Here is a 20,793-nt window from a genome sequence, read left to right on the forward strand (position 1 = left end):
GAGGGCCTGACCGACTAGCCTCTTGAGCTTGTCAAAGTCGGCTTTTCTGAAGTCAAGGACTTCTGTGTTGCTGACTGACTTGCCAGCTTTACAGCGGATGGTGAAGGTGATCAGCTCAGGTCATAACAAATCATTCCTACTCCTACATGCATCACTGGGCCTCCTCTGAAGTCCCAAATGTCTGAAACAACTTCTTTGACCTAGCTCCCAGCATGTTTCCAGGTCTACCACTCAGCCATTCCTGCCAAAGGGCCTTCAAAGTCTGGTCATTATCACACCAAGCATTAACTAATTAGATAATGTGAAAGCATAAACACAGACCAGAACAATAAAAAAAATAAAAATTCAAGAATGTATACACCTCTCTATCTTACTGCTTTTCATTGTCTCTCATCCCCCTTCTTTTGTTGATATGTCTATTCAGATTATAGGTAGGGACCTTTTCTTTATATGCAACTATGTTCCTAGAGCTAATATAAATACATTTAATAAAGAATAACTAGTATATACCACCTCTGGAAAGAATATAACTTCAGACCTGATATGAACAGGGAAGGAAGTGGAACAAAACTCAAGATCTATAACATTGGTCATAATGTATAACTTTGGAGACCTGGGTCAAGAATTGGGTACATCGATGAGAGTAGAGACAGATACAGTATTGTAGATGGCTTAAGAAATAAATCATTGTTTTATATGCAAGTCTCATACCCTGTGTAGCTTTTCTCTTCTCTCTTCACAATCTGGCATGCCCCTGAGACTTGGTGGAATGTACCAGAAACATACATTTGTGTGTTCAGGCTGCAAAAAGATTAGTGAGATATATATGTGAATAAACAATACATTAAAAGTGAATTACAACATAGATAATTCACATTAATACCTGAAAGACCAATAAATCGTTACTGAACATTTTATTACCAAAATCAAGTCCAAAATGTTATTAAGGTGCTTACTTCTATATATTAAAACAATAAATGATGTATAATATTGGTACTTCACGCTATTTGTAGCTGCCATCTTGAATTCACTACTGTGTTCTTTTTAAAAAGTCTAGTGCACTAAAGACCGATAAATATTTTGTTTAACAGTTATGCAGCTGTAAGGCAATTTTCCTTTCAAAATTTCAGTGCCTAGTCCTTAGTAGTAGTCTGACATTTTGCAGAAGTATTTCTGTCTTTTGGTAATGTAAACTACTTTGCCGATTCTTAGCAAGTGAAGAGCAAACTCTGTGCATTGTTTTATCAACCAATAGTTCATGGCTTGTGTGGTGGCACCTGCTACAGATGAGACCGTAGAGACAGCAGTCTTTATGCCCCATGAATGACAGCATCTGGAATATCAGCCTGTCTTAAGGCAGTCACTATGCCCTGTTTTGAGAAGCCAATTCAATCCTGCAAATTAGTCTTACAGTTGTATCTTTGTTGATAAATACCACCTGATGTGAACAGTAACTTTTGAGAAGAGAAGCGAAGCTGACAGGAGAGACAAAATCTTGCATTCGTGACTGAAATTCACACAAAGCACAGTTTGTAGGCCAAAAATTTGTTCAGATATTATTCTTTGGGAATAAAAACAGTTTTGTATGGATAGCTCGAGAAGCTTAGAGAAATTCAACTCTGTTCAAACTTCTTTTATGGAATGCAGATTAAATGAAAAAATGCATTTAAAATGACTTACCTCTCCATCAAAAACCATCTCAAATTCTTCCCTGTTTTTAATTTTAGTATAGAGGTACTCTGACAATTCCAGACATTTGTTGATCTGATTTTCAAATCCTACTGTGCCCTAATAAAAAAAAAATCTATTAGTTATGTAGTAATTTTTCTTCTTTTCCATCACGTAGCCATCTCTTGTAAGCAGGTATAAATATAAAACAAAATAATTATTGGACCATTCTTTGACAAGTTTGAAAGAAAAGTTAAATGATGACTACAGAAGTAACTATACCTTCCAGTTCAATGTATTGTGTAAATAGTGAAACTGACATGATTAAATGTAGACTATCAAAGAATAACTATTTTGTTTGTACTCTATTTTTAAACTTAATTTATAAAGATTTAAAAACATCCTTAAACACTTTATTTCTAGAAAGGGATTGATTTTATGTTAGTTCCTCTCCTTTCCTCCCTTAGAAATATCAGGAATATTAAGAGCTGGCTTCCCTGTTTCTCTCAGAGGCCCAGGATGCTGGAATAGGAATTCAGTTGAAGTGGGTAAGGTGGGAATACTCTTTCCTTATCCCCAGCTGTTTTTCAGGTGTTTGTACAGTAGATTCTTCTCACTGGAATCACTTTGGGAAATGGTGATTCGATTCTATTAACCATTTTTTAAAGAATACAGATACAGACTCCTCCCCCACAGCCCCCGGCCCTGCTTGTGCCTCTTGCTCCCCCCCCAATCCCCCCAGGCCTGCTGGTGCCCTTTGCCCCCACCCACAGCCCCCTGGGCCCCTAGCCATGCTGGAGGGGGCCCCCAGCTGCCAGGGCTATGGGGCTGGGGACCCTGGTCTGTAGCCCCCTTCCCCTAGCAGGAGGTGCCAGCTGCTGCAGCAGAGTGGATCCTGGCTCCCTACCTACTGTTGCCCAATGCGGGCGTGGGGGGTGGGGGGTGGGGCAGCTCCCTAGTGTGGTGTGCACTCCTGGAGGGGCAGAGGGACCCGTGACACCCAGCTCTGTGCGCAGGGTGGGGGTGGGGGCAAGTGTGGGCAGTAAGGGCAATGGTATGGGGTTGTGCCCTGCCCCCATTCCTCTGGACGAGCTGCCCGTGGCCCTGTCCCACTCCCCATTGGTTTCCCAGCCCTGCCCAACTTCCTCCCTCGCTCCCTCCCTCCCTGTGGGGGTTCAGTTACTGCCCCATCCCCTTGCTTAGCTGTGGGAATTGCTCTCCAGGCTGCTTAGAGCCATGTGCATGTATAATACATGCACATGGTGCCCCCTGCCCAGCCCCCTGCAGGCTTGAACTCTGCCAGCCTGCAGAGGGCTCCTCGCAAAACTGCACAATCCCTGGGCTTCTCCAGTAATATGATTCCAACAACTGAAAATTGTTATTCTAATATGAGTGATTTTTACATGTAATAATATACAAGTAGTTGTGGTTTTCCCATATTGTTTCAAATAAGCAGCTTATTCTATTAACCAGTGATTCTATAAAGTGGAATCCACTGTATTAAGAAAAAAAAGGAGCTTAAAAAACCTGGGTAAAAATCCCTTCCCCTTTTAGCTGCTTAGCTTTTCATCTGATCTTCTGTATTGCATGTTACTTCTCATGTCCTCCAGCAGGAGGTGAGTTGAGATCTCATCTGTTTATTGTATAAAAATAACAAAATGAAAGCTGAAAAAGCATTTTTAAAAGATTGAGAAGATTTTTGTATAGCAATGAAGAGGTAAAAAAAAAGGCATGTGCATGTTTCCCCCAGAAGGTCACTATTATGGCTTGGGTAAACCCTTCATACAGCCCTTGTCAGGCATCTGTGGCACTGGTTTTCTACAGTGAGAATACATTTCCCCTGAGGGTAAATTTATAAGATAATTGAAGGGTGTTGGCTATATCTGGGTAAAATATCACATTAAGCACACTATCTACTGGAACTTTGGAGACAAGGCTTCTCACTTTTGGCAGCCATTAATCCTGGAAGTAAAAGCAAGCTAAGGTTTTATTTTACCCCAAAAAGAAAAAAGCAAAAGCCTGACCAAAGGCAATTGTTTCAGTATATCATCCCATTTAGTAGATGCTATTATAAATAGCATCTAAAACTCTAGAGCTAAATGCTTTGAGAAAATTTGGATCTCTAAAAAGGTCAGATCAAAATTGAAACTCCCCAGTTTTTGGAGAAGGTTTAAATCCCAAACCAGCAGTTGAACTTTATAACTTGGGTCTACAATTTATTTTTAATAAATATTATAAATGCCCTATTCATTTGCAAACCATAAACATGGTCTTTTCACATTATTATGACCATGAAGTCTTTTTATAATGTGCTTGTACACTACTGTGTACAAAGGGGTTCTGGTCCATTACTGGGGCTCTAACACTAACAGAATACCATTCATAATTCAGAATTATATCAAACAACAACTATTCTTCTTTTCTCCTTGCTGGTACCAATGACTGCAGTCAGATTCTTTACTCACTACACTGATGATGTATTTTATTTTGGATAGGAAGAAATCACGCTTCACATGCTCTTTATTCATGCTTGAGTTTGGGGTGTTACACTACTCTCAACCACAGATGTATCTTGTCAGTGAGACTGGCCTGTCAAGTGAATACAACAATATGGGTAGACTTAACATGCTACTTGTGTCAAGGAGAGGGGCTGAAAACATGTGCTAGGGTAGGGGTCGGCAACATTTTGGGGCAGAGTGCCAAAAACACCCTCAACTTTGACTTGTAAGATGTTGGTGTTGCCAGGGGCAGACACTGGGGGAGTCGCAACAAATGGCCCAATTCTTATTCTGGCAGCACAGCCCTGACCCCTTCCCTGCTGTCCACCCCAAGGCACAACTAACTGCCAAGCAAAATGCCTTTGAGTGCCACATTCTGGCACCCATGCCGGGGGTTGCCTTAAGAAGGCCTACTGATCTCTGGGTGACTTAGGGTTGTCAGGGTTCTGTAGTCAGCAAATGGTGGTTAGAACTATGAAAAACATATTGCTCAGTTATGGATCACAGCCCAGTTTTAATGGATCATAGGTGGATTCATGTAATTGGATTGCAGCCCCAAAAGGGTGCGTTTTGGAAAAAAAAATGGATACTAATTAGAATGCATTCAGAAGTGCCACTGAATCTACAGTGTGCACCAAATAATGGATAAAACCAACACAAGTCCCTATGAAACACAACATTATTTATGTCAATAATTCTTTATCTTATATATGCCTGAATGTTAAATATTTTACACTCTTGTGTTTCTCTTGTCACAGCATTTTTAAAGATAAGCTTGTAACTCATGGGACATTTTGAAAACTAGGCTGTGTAAAAACAGTTTTTCTTCCACATTTCTGTTTTTTGCTTCCCATATTTTTTAATATCCAAGACATTGACATGTGAATAAATATTTTGTTCATCAGTAGTTATATTTCTCCAACTGCTCAATCATCCTCTGAAGGCAAAATACTCTTTTTGTGTGTTTATTCTTTCTAATTCTTATCATTTCACAAAGCACTTGAGTGTGGCCATCTCACTCAGATAAAGGCCCCATTTCAATAAATGTTGCCTGAATGAGAGCTGAAAGAGGGGCCACAGCACATTGACATTTCAGGCTGATAAATAGAAAGGAACAAATTATGAAGTATCAACAGAAAAAAATTGTACTCTTACTTACCTGGGCATCCAGCCTGTAAATACATGGGTATTTAACACCAGGCACCTGAGTAACCCACTAATTTCAATGGGTTGCCTGGGTAATGAAAATTAAGCATGAGCCTCAGTGTTTGCTTTGCCAGAGCTCCACACGCCAGTTCTGCAGAGCTTAGTTAGATACAACCTCCTCCCAAAAGTAAAAGTAAAATTTGTTTTCAGAGGCCATGTCTATTCTGTAAACTTGCCATACCCCAAAGCAGTGCACTCAAGCACACTGCACTACTGCAGGTGGGCTGTCTCCTCGACTATAGGCAGCATAGCATTGTCCATGTAGTGCTTACATGACCTAAGTAGCCTTGAGGAGTGGTGGGTAGACTGATGTAGCCATGATGTCCAGCTATTTGAAAAGTAAAGATTTCTTTCTTTATTGGACGAACTGCATAGCTAGGAGAGTCAGACAAGCTTTCAAATGCAAAACATAAGAAGAACATTGTGCATTTAAAACATTGTCTAATTCCATCCTAAGTATACAGTTGGTTCAATAAAAGATACCAGCCAAAGAAATCCTTGCCTCACATAGCCAATAACTCTAACTTCATGCTAATTAGCCTTCCCACATATCATGTAGATGCAGCAACGTTGCTTCTGGTTTTGGAGGAAGCCTGCCAGGAGCCTAGCAGTGTGTTCAAGGGCACTATTGCTGGGTATGGCAAGGTTACCATGAAGCTTATGTTGTCCATGGAGTCAAAACCTATGGGACAGAACTGCAGAGGACCTCCACAATCATAAAATGCAGTTCTCTGTATCACAAGCAAGTGAACACAGTATCTATTAATTGATTTATCAAACTTTATCTTAAAACAAGTTAGGTTTTTTTGACCCCCACACTAGTACTGGAAAGCTGAAAGTCACCCCTCTCATTGATAGTGATTTTTAAACTCTGACATGACATATGCTAAATGCATTTTTAACATTTTAATTTGACCTTTATTATTTACCTTTGCCTTCCACATCAACCAGAATTTGAAAATGTCCACATGACGACCACATTGTATTGCCTTATCTCCAGTGTCATAGGATATATCATACTGCTTGTCTTGCTGAAACAGATATCCTGCACACATCTGATTGCAACCTTGAAGTATACCCTATTATAAAAATCATATATTTTTACTATGTGTGAAATATGTATAATGTGCATATAAACACATTTATTAATCATACACATACTTCTCAAATACCTGCAGATTAATACAGAAACAATGTATTACAAGGCCCAACTTTTCAACTTTTGACTGGTTTTGAGGAACACAAGTCATGGATACAATTTTGTGTTCTCAACTCAGTCACTTGGATGCCTTAATCCCTGGTTAGTCAAGTAGAGAGATACTAAGAAAAACAAAGGTTTTATCAGTACTTAAAAAAAATCAGAAGTAACAGCCCCAAATCAGTCTGAATTCTTAACCTGCTGTTCAAACATCCCCTGTTTTATTCCACAGGCTAATAGCATATAAAGCCTATTTTTAAAACATAAGACTTTTGGAGGTTAAATTATGGGCTAAAATGAGCTCAGATGGTCTTACAGTTTAGGATAAACATATAATGATGAAGAGTGTCAAAGAGAAATTAACTTAAAATGCAAAGAAGGGCTTTGACTGCATTCATGGGCCAATACTACTGTTGTTCAACATTATTTATAAATGTAGGCATAACTGGGACTAGATAAGACACGTAACATCACCAATAAAAAGAACAGAAAAAAAATATTTTTGGCTGCCCATTTCACTACTATTAACTTACCTACTAATAGTATATTTTCTTTCCTGGCTATGATGTACAGGCATACCTCGTTTTATTGCGCTTCGCTTTATTGCGCTTCGCAGATATTGCATTTTTTACAAATTGAAGGTTTGTGGCAACCCTGTGTCGAGCAAGTCTGTCGGCGCCATTTTTCCAACAGCATTTACTCACTTCGTGTCTCTGTGTCACATTTTGGTAATTCTCACAATATTTCAAACTTCAGCAACCACCACCCTGATCAGTCAGCAGCCATCAATATCGAGGCAAGACCCTCCACCAGCAAAAAGATTACGACTCGCTGAAGGCTCAGATGATGGTTAGCATTTTTTAGCAATAAAGTATTTTTTAATTAAGGTATGTACATTGTTTTTTAGACATAATGCTATTGCACACTTAATAGACTACACTATAGTGTAAACATAACTTTTATATGCACTGGGAAACCAAAAAATTCGTGTGACTCACTTTATTGCGATATTCGCTTTATTGCGGTGGTTTGGAACCGAACCCGCAATATCTCCGAGGTATGCCTGTACATAGAAATATAACGAAGAAACAACATTCCCTTACTTGAGTTACCTTGGCAACACCTTGCAATAACTGGGGTGATGCTCTTTAAGCAGGCATACTGCTAGTAATAACTAATGTTTCCTATAATGAGACCCCAAAATGCTTTACAAAGCAAGCTAAACATCATTAACCGCATTTTATGGATGGGGAAACTGAGGCACAGAAAGATCCACTGAGTCACCCAAGCAGGCCAGTGGCAGCACCAGGAATAGACCACAGGTCTCCTAAGTCGCAGTTAGGGCTCTGTTCACTTGGCATCACTGACTCTTCAGCTAATTACTGCCCAGAACAAATGACAAGACAATGAGGTCAGAAAGGTTTTTTAAAAAATGATCCTGCTTATAGATGATATGACTTTGAGTGATCAAACAAAAACACGGTTCTAAAAAATATGGTTCTAATTCTGCTTCCCTTGATGATCATGGCAAAACTTCCAAGATGATGAGGTCCTAAAACTGCATCTGAAATCATAAGTAAAAAATGAAAGTAACATGGCCATTTGCCAACAGGATTTTCAACTGTTAAGCCACATGTGTGATGGAAAATATTTACTGAGTTGTACATTTCTGAAATTACCAACCTGCAAGGTGCACATACAGTGTATGACAAACATATAGGGACAGCTGTCTGGCTGATGTACATCAGTATGCTGGCTCCACTGATGCCCTTGGACAATTCCAAGTTTCATCAGCTGAGGATCTGCTCCATAATATTGATTACCTTAATCAAAAGCAGCAAAAGCAAAAGGTATTTCCTTCTTCCCCCAAATAAACAAAATATTAATCCAAGCAATTCTTCTCTTCTGAAAAGGCAACCAAAAGAAGTCGACCTTGTACCATGCCCTAAAAAGTTTGGGGTGTGTTTTGGTGTTAAATTGCACGATTATCAAACAGTATAAACCAGACCTTTTCTCGAATAAGAATGGCAGAGCATTGCAACAAGACTCCCATCATCTTGTGTGGATTCCATGTGACCGAGTTGGCTCTGCAAAAGAAGTACATGCTCAGAAAAGATCTGGAAAACAGAGGTGCCTTTAGCAAATTTAATCTGGAGCAGCTGCTTCTGAGGTCTGCTCTCAGAATTGAAATGTATGGAGTTACACTCGTGTCTAGCCAGTATTAGTGAACATGGATTGAATCAGGGCTTTAGAGTTGTCCAGGAATTAAGCAAGTGTCAGAAGGCTGCTCAAACACACAGGAAGTTTGTGACCTCTATATGGAAAACAGACTTATGGATTATATTTTCCAAAAGTTCAACAACAGATTAAATAAGTACATTAAGAAAATATGATTTATTTAATCCCTGTCCTACAAAAGATCTCAGTTTACCACTTCAGTTACACAGGCATATTTTTAAGTTTCAAGGTGCCAAGCAAAGAGGAGATGAAGTATTTTTTGCTGGATTTGGTAAAAGAAATAAGGGGGGGGGGGTGACTATTAGACTTTTGTGAACATGAAGATACCATTTGTTGTCATGTATGACAGTGAAGGCACATATCACGGCAGCTCATTCAGGCCTTGTCCCCATGGCGGCAAGCCAGTCACAGGATGGAGGTATTCCTGGATATGTCACATCTCCACAGAATGTTTGCAATGAATACTGACTTTGGTTTCCCTGCCAAGGTGCAGTGCATTGCTTTGTTGATCCCTGAACCTGGTGGATTCACACTGTTTGCCCAAACACTAACTTCACTTAGCTATTTTTCTTGTTACTTGCTGTATGATGTGTGCTTCTACTGGGCAATTTGTGCCCTACAAGAAAGCGTTCAAACATGTTTTACTGTCTTATTATACTGCTCTCTGTCTTACCTATTATGTTTACTTTGATTATCCCAGGAATTAGCTATGACTGCACTGGGGATAAGGAAGGAATATCATGCTAGGCCTTTACAAGGTAATTTGGCCATGTGTTGTAGATTTTGCCTCAAACACCTTTTTGCATTCCTTGGGTATTTTGTGTATACTAATTGTGCAGATTATGTATTGTTTGGTCATTCATCACTTTCCAGATTTCTTCCAGATGGGCTGTGCTTGTTGATACAGTGGGAAACAGGTGAATCAAGAGACATTCTCACATGGGAATATACAACTATCAACCATTGTAGATTGAAACCCTGCCATCACTGGTAGACACCTTTGTATCAAAGGTTACCCAGCATAACAGACTGGACCATCCTTGACATGCGGACAAGCTTAGAAATGGGGAGGAAAGAGTCCTGTCCTGTGACAAGGTTTTTGAAAATAGTATTGCATTGTGAATCTTGCTGAAGTTCGGCAAGGACTCCTTCCCTGCCTGTTCTAAATTTGGTTAACTTGGTACTATGAACTATTCAATGAAGGCAACACCCTGCTCTCAGTGCACTTTCTTCTGAACTGGGTTGTGTACTAGGGAATACTGGAGGGGCCATGGAGCCATATTGCATATCCTTGCAAACCACTGGAGTAGCCTGAAGCTTGTAATCATGGGGGACCTGTGCTCCTGTTCTAGGTAGGAAAGAGTTGGGGTAGTTCTAGATACAACATCCAGAGCTCCAAAGAAGTGCAATGTGCACCTGTGGTACTCTGTTTTTGACATTCAGGGTGCAGACCTCATCTATGAGCATTACAAATCCTTCTCCCCCTGCACAGTGGAGCACTGTACTAGTTCTGCTGCTGTCATTGTGTTTCTCAGCCCTGGAGAGGGAGGGAAGAGTTTTCTCTTTGTCCTCTTCTCCCATTCCCAATTCAGTCACTCCTCTTATTTGCCAAGTAATCTCCCTATCTCCTTCAAATTTCCTTTAAACTTACCTTTCACTTAGCTTTCCCTTACTGATCTCCCTTCCAGTGCTGTTTGCAACCTGCTTGCCCCTGTCTTGTTTTATATTGTTTCAGGTTAATTAACAGAGTGGATAATTAATGGTGTAAGTTGTAGGTAGGAAGGGACTGCATTTTTTTACGCATTGGTGAAGTGCCAGGCAGTTATGAGCAACTACAAAAAATACAACAATGCCGATAAGCCCTGTATAGTACCTTTCTATTCCATTCAGTTTATGGCGATGCTTCCTGGACATTAGGAGTCCACCTCCCCAAGCAGCCTGAAAGTGATGGAAGGACAAGGAAAGGTTTATATTTTTGAAAAGCCTAAAATATTTTAGTTTGCTGTAAGCTCAAACCAGCAAACCCTCTAACCACTGAACTCCTAAAAGAAGTTCCATATGTGGAGGGATTTTGTAGAATGTAATTATTATCTGTTTCCAATCCTCTTAATATCAGAATTGCAGGAAATGTGAACACAGTTTAATCTCAAATATTTAAATTCAACACAAAATAATTGGAACAAAAAGGAATGCTTTTAAACCTTAATTAGTATTAGCAGTGTGTTTGGTTACTTACATCCACATGGAGCCAGAGGTTATATTTTTCACATATATCTGCAATCTCCTGTATTGGATCAAAGGCTCCATATACTGTTGTGCCTGCAGTTGCATTAACATACAGTGGAACATATCCCTACAATAAAAATAAACAAATGATCATAAATGAAAGCTAATCTATTTCCAGAGAAAAGGCTTAAAAGTAATTTCAGGTGCTTCACCTGTTGCTGTATTCTAGTGTCAATTTGATGCTTTACTGACCCATTTTCCTGTTTTTAAAATGATTGCCTTTTCTTTGCTCTTTGCAAGACCCATGCAAACAACCCTGGAAATAAATTAACTAATTGGCTATACATGGTTAAAACTGCTGGCTTTGTTATTGTTTCTCTATACTGAAGTGCTGGAAAACGTGAAAAGTAAACACATAAAAATGGGATTTTTTTTTTCTCTAATGGTCAAGTCATGCTAAAAAATACTTAGAAAAAATCATTTTAAGTATAACTCTTAAGATGATACTTGCCTTTAATTTTTTTGGAATAGAACAACAGAACAAAAAAGGGGACTGTAAGTTATGTCAAAATAAAATAAGTGACCTGCATGAAACAACTTAAAATAGATGTACACACACACGTTTTTCAAAATAAAATGCTTGAACTGCATGAACTCTGCTTCTGCATGTCCTTTCACAGCATCTGAAGTGAACTTTGGTTCACAAAAGCTTGTGCTCTCTCTCTCCATATATATTATTTAGTTAGTGTATAAAGATGCATATCTACCCTGACTTCTGACTTGACTGCACACTAACAGAGCTAACTACCTCTTTCTGAATTGCAAGAAACAAAGTATATGTATATGCATACACACACACACACATCTGTACGCATGCCCACACACATGCACACATGTTACTAGGACAACACAACTACACAACTGTATTATTGTTTTATGTATGCTGTAGTTTCTTTTGAACACTTGCAAAACAACTAGGCAAATCCCCCTTGTTGTATTTCTGTTGTTTTTTAAAACATTAAAAAACAAAAGCAATAACAAATTCATTATTTTAAGCATAGAATTCCTCATATGAGAAAATTAAATAAGTAGTCAAGGGCCTGATCCTGAAAGAATTATTGGAAACTGTGGAGAGTTCCTAGGATGAGCCCTCCGACACATGAATTTCAATGATCTCTTTTCAAATATTCCAGAACAGAATGTTAAAAGGAAAAAAAATCAAAAACCATATATGTGGGTCAAGAGTTTGAAAGCCCTACATGATTAAGTCATCAATGGAAACCTAAGCAATAAAATGTAGATATTTCTAGATGTTGTATAAAAAAAGACCTTATTAACCAAAATTGTTATTGGAGAATAATACAGGGTCTGACAGCTTCTAGCATAAATATTCTGATTTAATGTTAGCTCTGAGCTACCAAAGGAAAACAATAAACTCTGACCTGAACATTAAGGCACTATGTTTTAAAATGCAAACCTTTTCCTTAGCTTCCAGAATTTTTGCTTCCAAATCAGCTGGTATTATTTTCCCTCTGTAATTATTATAGAAACAGAGACAAAGAAAATTAAAAGACTACACAACAGGATCAGCTACAGCAAAAATAATTTAACAGGAGCTTTTCAACAGGCCATTAGCATCCTGACACACTGTACTGAACCAGTCCTTAGGCACAATAAAACAAATTTAACAGTTGAACACATTTAATATATCACAGACTTAACATTCATCTTACCTTTCATTACATTTTATCAAAATCACATTGTCTGTTCCAAACCCAAGTGCAGACCCAGCTTTCTTTATTGAGTAGTGACTCTGCAGCAAAACATACACACATTTAATGGTAGAAGAATCATTTAGATAAATGTCTACAAAACCGTTAGCAATGTATTAACAACAATTAGTACATTAAGCTCACATGTTCTGAAGTAAAGAGGACAAGTTTAGGAACAGCAGCCATTCCTTTTGTTTTGACTTCAGGGAAATACTTGTAACGAGCAGCCATGATGCTGTACATATTGGATATAGCCCCCCCTATAAAAATGCATAATAAAATATTGAAAATGAGAAAAAATGACCTCTATTGGAACAAAGTCATATCACAGTACCACTTGTGCATTGTAGTGAAAACTCCAGTGAAGTATGAACAGAATAAATGAATGGGATGCATGGTTATCTATCTGAAAGGTCTGAAGACAGATCATTTAAAAAATCATATTGAAAGTCAGAGTTTCTCATTTATCTCATCTGATTGTTAATATTTCTCTAACATATTAATTAAAGGACCAGTTTTCAATATGCTGCACTTGAAAACAAGGCCCATGTTTTCTTGTTAACAAGTATAGCAGGATCATACCTAATTCCCTGCGACTGGAGAGCTATTACCAAGAGCCTACAAAAGCTTTTCTTAAACATTTTCATTAACCACTGTATTGAGCCAGATCCCCTTGTGTATTTTTCCTGCCTAGGGAAATAGGAACTTAGCAAGTTTGCGTTCATGGATTTTATGCTTGACTATTCCAAAGTGAAGTGCAATTTGTTTTTCATCCTCAGAAACAAGTCCAGGGTTCTTTCCCTTTTCCCTACGCTGACAAATTCATACCAACCTGGTATTTTGCAACAGGTAAGTGCTATCAACAAGGAGGCCCTATGCCTCTGCACAACTTCCCAGTTCCCTCTGCTACTATCAATTGTCCCTATGTTCCTTTCATGGAATAAGTCTGGAGCATAGAAGGTGGTGATCTATCATATTGGATTAATGTAACTATTCTCTCAGATTTCCTGAGTTTCAAGACAAATGATGCCACAGAGTGGCCTACACTTAACCCCAGCTTCCCTGTGGATGCAAGGAAAAGGCAGCTCATCCCTCTTCCAGGTTCTCAATCCCACATCTGCATGGTGGGCTGGTGGCCAGTGGGACTTGCTGTTGCCTTGTACCTCTAGAAATTCAGGACTATGGTTATAAGATTTACTGAATATGGATATTTAAGTGCCTAAGAATTGATTGTGGCAGCTGACTTTAGACGTGCAAGTTTGAAAGCTTTGGCCAAGTTTCTGAAGGGCTCTTACCATTATATTCGTAACCACATTTAATACAAATTCATGTTTTTAAAAAGATTAAAAATGCATCTAAATGGTTATAACTCCTTATGAGAAATCTGAATGAAACAAATACTTTAGGTAGAACATTGTTAGTTTTAAACTCTGATGCTGGATTTTGCATTATGGTAAGTACAGGAATATGCTTATTCAACTACAGTTAGTATTTAAGTCTTGGCATTTCAATTAAATGGTCAAAATGTAGGAGATACCCACCAGGTGAGAATATTCCATCACCATCCTTATTTGACCATCCAATAATCTCTCTCATCTTCCGAAGTGTTATCTGCTCCATGAGGACAAAAACAGGTGCAATTTCATATGTAAACCTGCATGGATTAAAAAAATAAACTGATTACAGTTCAAATTTCAAAACATAAATAAATGCTTGATCTTTGATCCTTTGTGAAACTATTCAAGACTTAACACTTCCTTTAAATTTAGGATCTGATCTTGCAGCCCTAACTCAAGCAAGAGTCCCTAGGGGGGCAATGTTAATATAGTACTAAGATATAGCATATTTTCTATGCATTCTTCTAACCATTAGTCACTAAAACCTGTGATTATACATTCAGATTAATTGAAAAAACTTTGCTGGTCAGTACTGTGTAAGGTTGGACTGTAAAATATTTGGTTCACACAGTGCCAATTTCACACTTAAAGAATAGCATATTGCCAAAATCATATGAAAACTGTAGTCATCAGATAGCTAACCACAAAGATAATTAAAACTATTGAACTAGGGCTTAAAAATCTAAATACAATTAATTCCATGAATTTATTTGTTGATAATCCCCAAGGACAACTTATTTCTACAAGACCGTGCAATCAATAGCTGTCAAGAGTAATTATAAATGATGATTTTCTAATTACCAATTACAAAAATGAGAAAGCAGTCAACTGTTATATCTACCTAATACGGGCAAGAAACTTTGGATTGGATGTCATGTACAAACATTTAAATGTAAAATAATAAGTTATGTGACTAATTTTGGTGATCAAGACAGGCTTGTGAAATTACTATCATTGTAAATAAGCTATATGAGAGTATGCTTATTCTGAACAACAAAGAAAAATGAATTCAGAATGAAGCAAAAATGAACTAAACATAAGGACTGGAATCTTCACAGGAACCTATTAGAATTAGATAACGATGCCTTTAGACTTAACTTCTCTGGTCTCCTTTAGAAAAACAAACCAACTCTTTAATTATGTCCCTTTTCTGTCTGGTACTAGAAAAGCATTTATAAGGTAGAATTTAATTTTTGTCCTGTTCTTGTAACTAACGGTTTTGAACAGTCAAAATAGTATCTTTATGGTACTTTTAACCATCGTCAGAATTGTTATAAACAAGCATTTATAACTGTGTTCTTGAATTTGGGTCCTGATGACAGAAATGCAGACTTAATAAATTAAGCTGCAACTCCACTATTTCCAGTAGCAAAATTACATTGGCTAGCTCTTATCTTTCAGTATCTTAACCTAATCTTCCAGTCATTTTTCAGACAGAATTACAAGTCAATGAAAGCCCCTTAGTGTGTAGGCTATTGAGGACTTGATTCAGAGCTCATTGAATCAATGGGACTTTTCCCATTGATTTAAATGAGATTTGAATTTGTCCCTGTGAATTACAAATAGAGTCCAAACACTTCCTGGGAGAAAAAAAAATGGCTTATGCACAGTGGCAGAGCAGTTAAGGCATCTTGCTGTGGTTCTAGATCAGTCATTCTCAACCTTTTTCTTACACTCAGGGCACCCCTCTGAAAATGCCAGCTCATAGCAGGGTTTCCAATTGTCCATAACTTTATAGACAGACCATAAAACACAAAGCTAAACATGTCTGTCTGTAAAAGATTAAGCTGTGTAAAAAATCTAAGCCACTGGAGCTTGATTAATAGAAGCTCTGTTGCAAGAAAGAAGCTGAAGTCAGTGTTCAAGGGCAGATAGAGTAGAGCAGCACCATCTGGTGTCTGAGCTGGAGCACAGCACTCTAAAGGGAACTTTTGTCAGGGCTTTGTGACTCACAGAAATCTCCATAGCTCCCTCCCCCGCCCCAACCATATGCAGTGACCCATGCCCTGCAAGTAGGCAGACTAGTTCTTTTTGAGGGCCCATGCCAGGACAAGGATATGGGACAAGCAGGAGTAAGCCTGGGGATGGGCTAGGGAAGGGAAGCATGAAGGGGAGGCAGCATGTCATGGGGTGTGGTCTGTGGCATCAGCGTATGGGGATTAGTAGGAGACCCCTAAAGTGGGGGGCTTCAGAGTAGAAAACCACTGCCACAGTTAAGCAGGGTTGCCAGCTCAAAAATGTTTTTTACTGATAATCTGCGAACTTCTTACTGATAGACAACAATTTTTACTATGGCTGGTATTAAACCCCTAAATTTGAACCCAGCCCTTGTCTGGAGCCTTGCAGAAGGGCTACATTTACATTACATAAAACAGATTCTATTAGAAGTCAGTGTAAACGTTTGGTTGTCAGTAAAAAGTTTGAAGGTTGTCAGTAAAAAATATTGTCTTGAGTTGGCAAGCCCGACTCTTTGATTTCATTCATTTTTTGAGCGCAGAAAAATATTATAGCAATTATTATGATTCAAAGAACTCAGAAAGATCACAACAGACCAGAATGTTTTTGACACTGTGTATCCCTATGTGAAATCTATGGATTTATCTTGTGAATCATGTGTAGGCATTTATATACCTAACAGTGCTAATATTGAACGGCACCCCCAGGCTTTGAAAGGGTCTCACAGCACACCAGACTGCCACATCATCCTGACTGAAAATCACTGCTCTAGATGCGTAAGTTGAAACCTCATTCTGGATGCAATTGTAAATGCGTACCTAGTGATGCAAGGACTCGAAGGTAGGCAGATGCGATTCTGGCCATATCACTCTCTCCTGTGCCATTGGCTATAGAAGCTAGTGCACCTTAACCACATAACTCCAAGGAGCAATTGGGCTCAGGCAAACTGCTGACTGCTGATAGTGGGTATATAGCTTTTAACAAATGTTTGTGTATGTAATATTAAGAGTTCTCACAGATATAATTGTATTTACAAATAAATGCAATTTCTAGGTATTTTTTGACTTTCCAAAGGTTCACAGTGAAACTAAAAGATCAAAAATTAAAAGGCCACTGTAAATAAAGTATAGATTTTCAGTCACCTGGACATTTAGGGTGTCCTAATGCTATAAATTTTACCCAGAAGGAACTTCGAAAATTTCAGCCTAAAATTATCAAATGGGAACCATCCTGGAAAAATAGCTCTAGTTATAAAAAGGTTTTTTTCCTGTAGCCATGCTTCCAGGAGTTTCCAGAAAATCACAATTCTCACAGGTAACACCATAAGTGAACTTCATAAATACACCATGCTGAGCTCCACAGTAATGGAATTTCTGGGTACCAGGTTTAAAAGTGTCCAGCACTAGCTTAATTCTGCTGTCACTGAAGGCATTGGAAGCTTTATTACTCACAAGTCATTCTTCTTCTCTGTGCCTAGGTTTGCCTGTCTGTAAAATGGGGATCATAATATTGACCTTCTCTAAAACACAGTTTGAGATCTAAAGATGAAAAATGCTATATATCATTATTCTTATGTTTACTACTACATGTGAGTAGAGTGAGATTAGCACTGACAACTTTTGAAAATTCCTCTTTAAAAGTCTTCAGGTGAATCATTTCAATTATGGATAATACCTTGGCACTCAATTTATATATGTATATGCTATTATGATTAGGTAACAAGTAGAAAATTAAGAGAGTATATAATATCCTGATCATTCAAAATCCGTTTGGGAAAGAAAAAAGATTTTTTTGTAATTAATGACAAATATTTTAAATATTGTTTATATGTGGAAAAGAAAAAAGGTGGTGGGACAATAACTTTCTCACAAGAATCCAGTATTATGGTCACATTACGTGCTTTTCTTGCAGAACTAGGTTATAACAATTTCTACGTAAAGATCATTACCTTTTCTTCTGTGCTGGAACACTGCACAGAAGGACTCTCTTCTCTACAGCTCATGAAAACTATTTACCTATTTTAAATAACCTTCTCTCTCAAACTCTTTGAAACATGTTATATTTCATAAGCACCTGCCTTTAAATTTATTTATAATTATTGAGTCCTGTTAAGTTGGATTTGCCATGTGGGAAACTGGGGTTTGATTCCTGACGCACATATAACTACAGCCATTGAAGTACTGAATGTTTGGATTCAGTCTGGCCTCTGGATTCTGTCTTGATGGTCTCAAGTGGGGATGGAAAATCTGGACAGCCTCCACTCCTTCATACTCTTGCCTAGGCATATGCATCAAAGGTCTTGGTGACCTCTCATGCATACCTCATGATAGAGAAGGACCAATGGTTGCCTTGTTGTTGATTGTTGAGTTAAAGGAAAAATGTATTTCATTTTGTACTTAGTAAACTCAACACTAAAAGGCTAGTCATACATTTGCAAGCTTGCAGGAAATTATTTTCAAATGTGCTTAATATATTTCTGTGTTTAAAATATAAGTGATCCAGAAATGGCTATAAGATTTACTGAATTATTTTAGAAGCACACTTTTATATATCAATCCAAGAAAAAAAATCCTTCATAACAGATAATCACCTTTTTGAAACTGGGTTCCTGGAGTATTGAGAACTATGTTCTTAATAAAGTTCTTTAATATATACACGGCCTTAGTGTACAATGTTATGGAGCCAAATTCCTCTTTATCTTTTAGATGGTACAACCCCATTGACTTTACCGAGATTTCATGAGCTGTCAGTCAAACTGAATTTGATTTACAACCCTTCTGTTTAACTTACCAGGTACCTTTAATAATAAAAGATGTTTTCTCTAATAATAAATTATGCTTTTCCTATATAGAGTATAGAATTTAAGTGAAGTTTTCTTTCAAAAACTAAATAAGATTTTTAATTTTACAGTATTGTGTGGTACTAGAGAAATGTTACAGTGTTCAAATTACAAATTAAATGTAATTTTTTTCAATTATTTTTTCACATTTGACGTATTAATGTAATCTCTTAAGAATAGGACATTAACTGTCTCACTTTTTAAAATGTTTTTTATTTGCATACTTTGGGGGGGTTGCTAGAGATAGTGCATGGATATATATGATAATCCACATAGACTAACTATTAATCTATAGTACTCAATGAACCATCATCCAGGGATGGGGCAAATGAAAATAATCCTTGTTTTTTCAATGTGTAGGTAAATTTCTCATTTCCTACGTATTAGCAATTATGCTAATTTACAAGCCAGTGATAATTTTAGGTGCAATGAGCACAACTGTAACACATGCCCAATAAGGTCCTGAAATAGAAACTAGTCTCTATTATCAGATAAGTATTTTGACTCCGAGCACTTTTTGAAGCATACACAAATCAATACACAATTTAAATCAGCCTAAAGCCTTTTTTCTGAATGACACTGTTTGTTGCTGAAATTCAACAAAATACCTTGAACTTCATATTCACTTACATTGCATTTTGTTGTCAAAAAAAATACACATTCTAAATACAATTCAGGCACAACATTTCATTTTTTATCTTCTTCTCTCTCCCAGTGGATTTTAACAAATCTCAGTTTCCTTCAAAGTACCAAGTCAATTTTCAGTATTATGTTTTTTAATCCTTTTGACAGTTTTCTTTTTTTTTAATGTCTTAAAAGTCACTTTTGTGATGTAAGGCAGACAAAAAAGGCCCAGCTCTGCTTCTGCTAAGTGGGAGAAAGAGCAATGGGAGAAATACACTTGATTCTGCTCTATATTCTGCATTTGGGTAACTGCAGAATTACTAATCCTGGGGCACATCTACATACACATACTAATGCACAGCAATAACCTCCAGCGCATATTGTCCTGGAGTTTATTGCTCCTGGGTACCGCATTTACATATGCACCCACTGTTTGAGCCAAGTCAGAGAAGCCCTGGCTGGCAGAGAGTCCAGGGAGTCAGCCTGCCAGCCCAGGGCTGGTCTGGCCTGGCTCAGTGTGCCATGGAGTGGCTGGCTGGGATAGGAGAGTGCTTCAGTGCAGGGCTAGTCAGCAGGCAGCCTCCACACTGAAGCGCTCTCATGCCCTAGCCAGCCGGGTCAGTGTCTACACGTGCACTGCTACACAGGCAAAAAAACTGCAGCAGGATAGTACTTGTATTTACAAGTACTAATCTAGTGCAGAGGTTATTAGTTTCCTGTGGCCTAATAGGGCCACATGTGTAAATGCTGAGATGTGTGGAGCTAATTAGGCAATTCTGCAATAAACATCTCATGGAGACGTGCCCTGGGACTGCATCCAGATGAGCACAGCCACATAGTACCCAGATCCCAGAGTCAAAAAACCCCACACAGAAAAAAACGGGGTGACGCACGTGGCTGCAGTGTGCGCTGCCCTAAACTGGAGCCTGGCCCATGGAAGCCATGCTCTGGCTGCCAGCCAGTCTTCCAGTGGTAAGAGCACCATGGATGCAGCTTTCCCAGCCCCCAGGACAGACTGCTGGGGCCTGAACAGTTGTTGGTTCCAGCCTTCCATGGGTGATGGGTGCCTCCTGATCCTGGGGGGCCCCCCAACAGCTGATCACTGACCAGTAGCGGGGAGTCTTGCAGTGGCCAATCGCAAACATGGAAGTGCCACCGGCGCTTCTCTCAG

The 20,793-nt window shown here is 38.4% G+C and overlaps 1 protein-coding gene across 2 annotated transcripts in view; it reads right to left on the minus strand.

The window, feature by feature from the left end:
- The window catches only part of GAD1 (glutamate decarboxylase 1), a 42,453-nt gene that overhangs the window by 6,421 nt on the left and 15,239 nt on the right, over positions 1-20,793 (minus strand). For both annotated transcript variants that reach the window (XM_019554645.1, XM_019554644.1), the window contains exons 7-16: positions 14,348-14,460; positions 12,951-13,066; positions 12,768-12,847; positions 12,512-12,566; positions 11,045-11,161; positions 10,682-10,746; positions 8,579-8,657; positions 6,302-6,451; positions 1,681-1,788; positions 712-801 (exon numbers count right to left, since the gene is read on the minus strand). In XM_019554645.1, the coding sequence (XP_019410190.1) occupies positions 712-801; positions 1,681-1,788; positions 6,302-6,451; positions 8,579-8,657; positions 10,682-10,746; positions 11,045-11,161; positions 12,512-12,566; positions 12,768-12,847; positions 12,951-13,066; positions 14,348-14,460 (973 nt within the window). The remainder of the gene's footprint in view (positions 1-711; positions 802-1,680; positions 1,789-6,301; positions 6,452-8,578; positions 8,658-10,681; positions 10,747-11,044; positions 11,162-12,511; positions 12,567-12,767; positions 12,848-12,950; positions 13,067-14,347; positions 14,461-20,793) is intronic.

The sequence above is a fragment of the Crocodylus porosus genome, unplaced genomic scaffold (genome assembly GCF_001723895.1).
Source record: "Crocodylus porosus isolate Cpor-Errol unplaced genomic scaffold, CroPor_comp1, whole genome shotgun sequence".
Taxonomy (NCBI): domain Eukaryota; kingdom Metazoa; phylum Chordata; order Crocodylia; family Crocodylidae; genus Crocodylus; species Crocodylus porosus.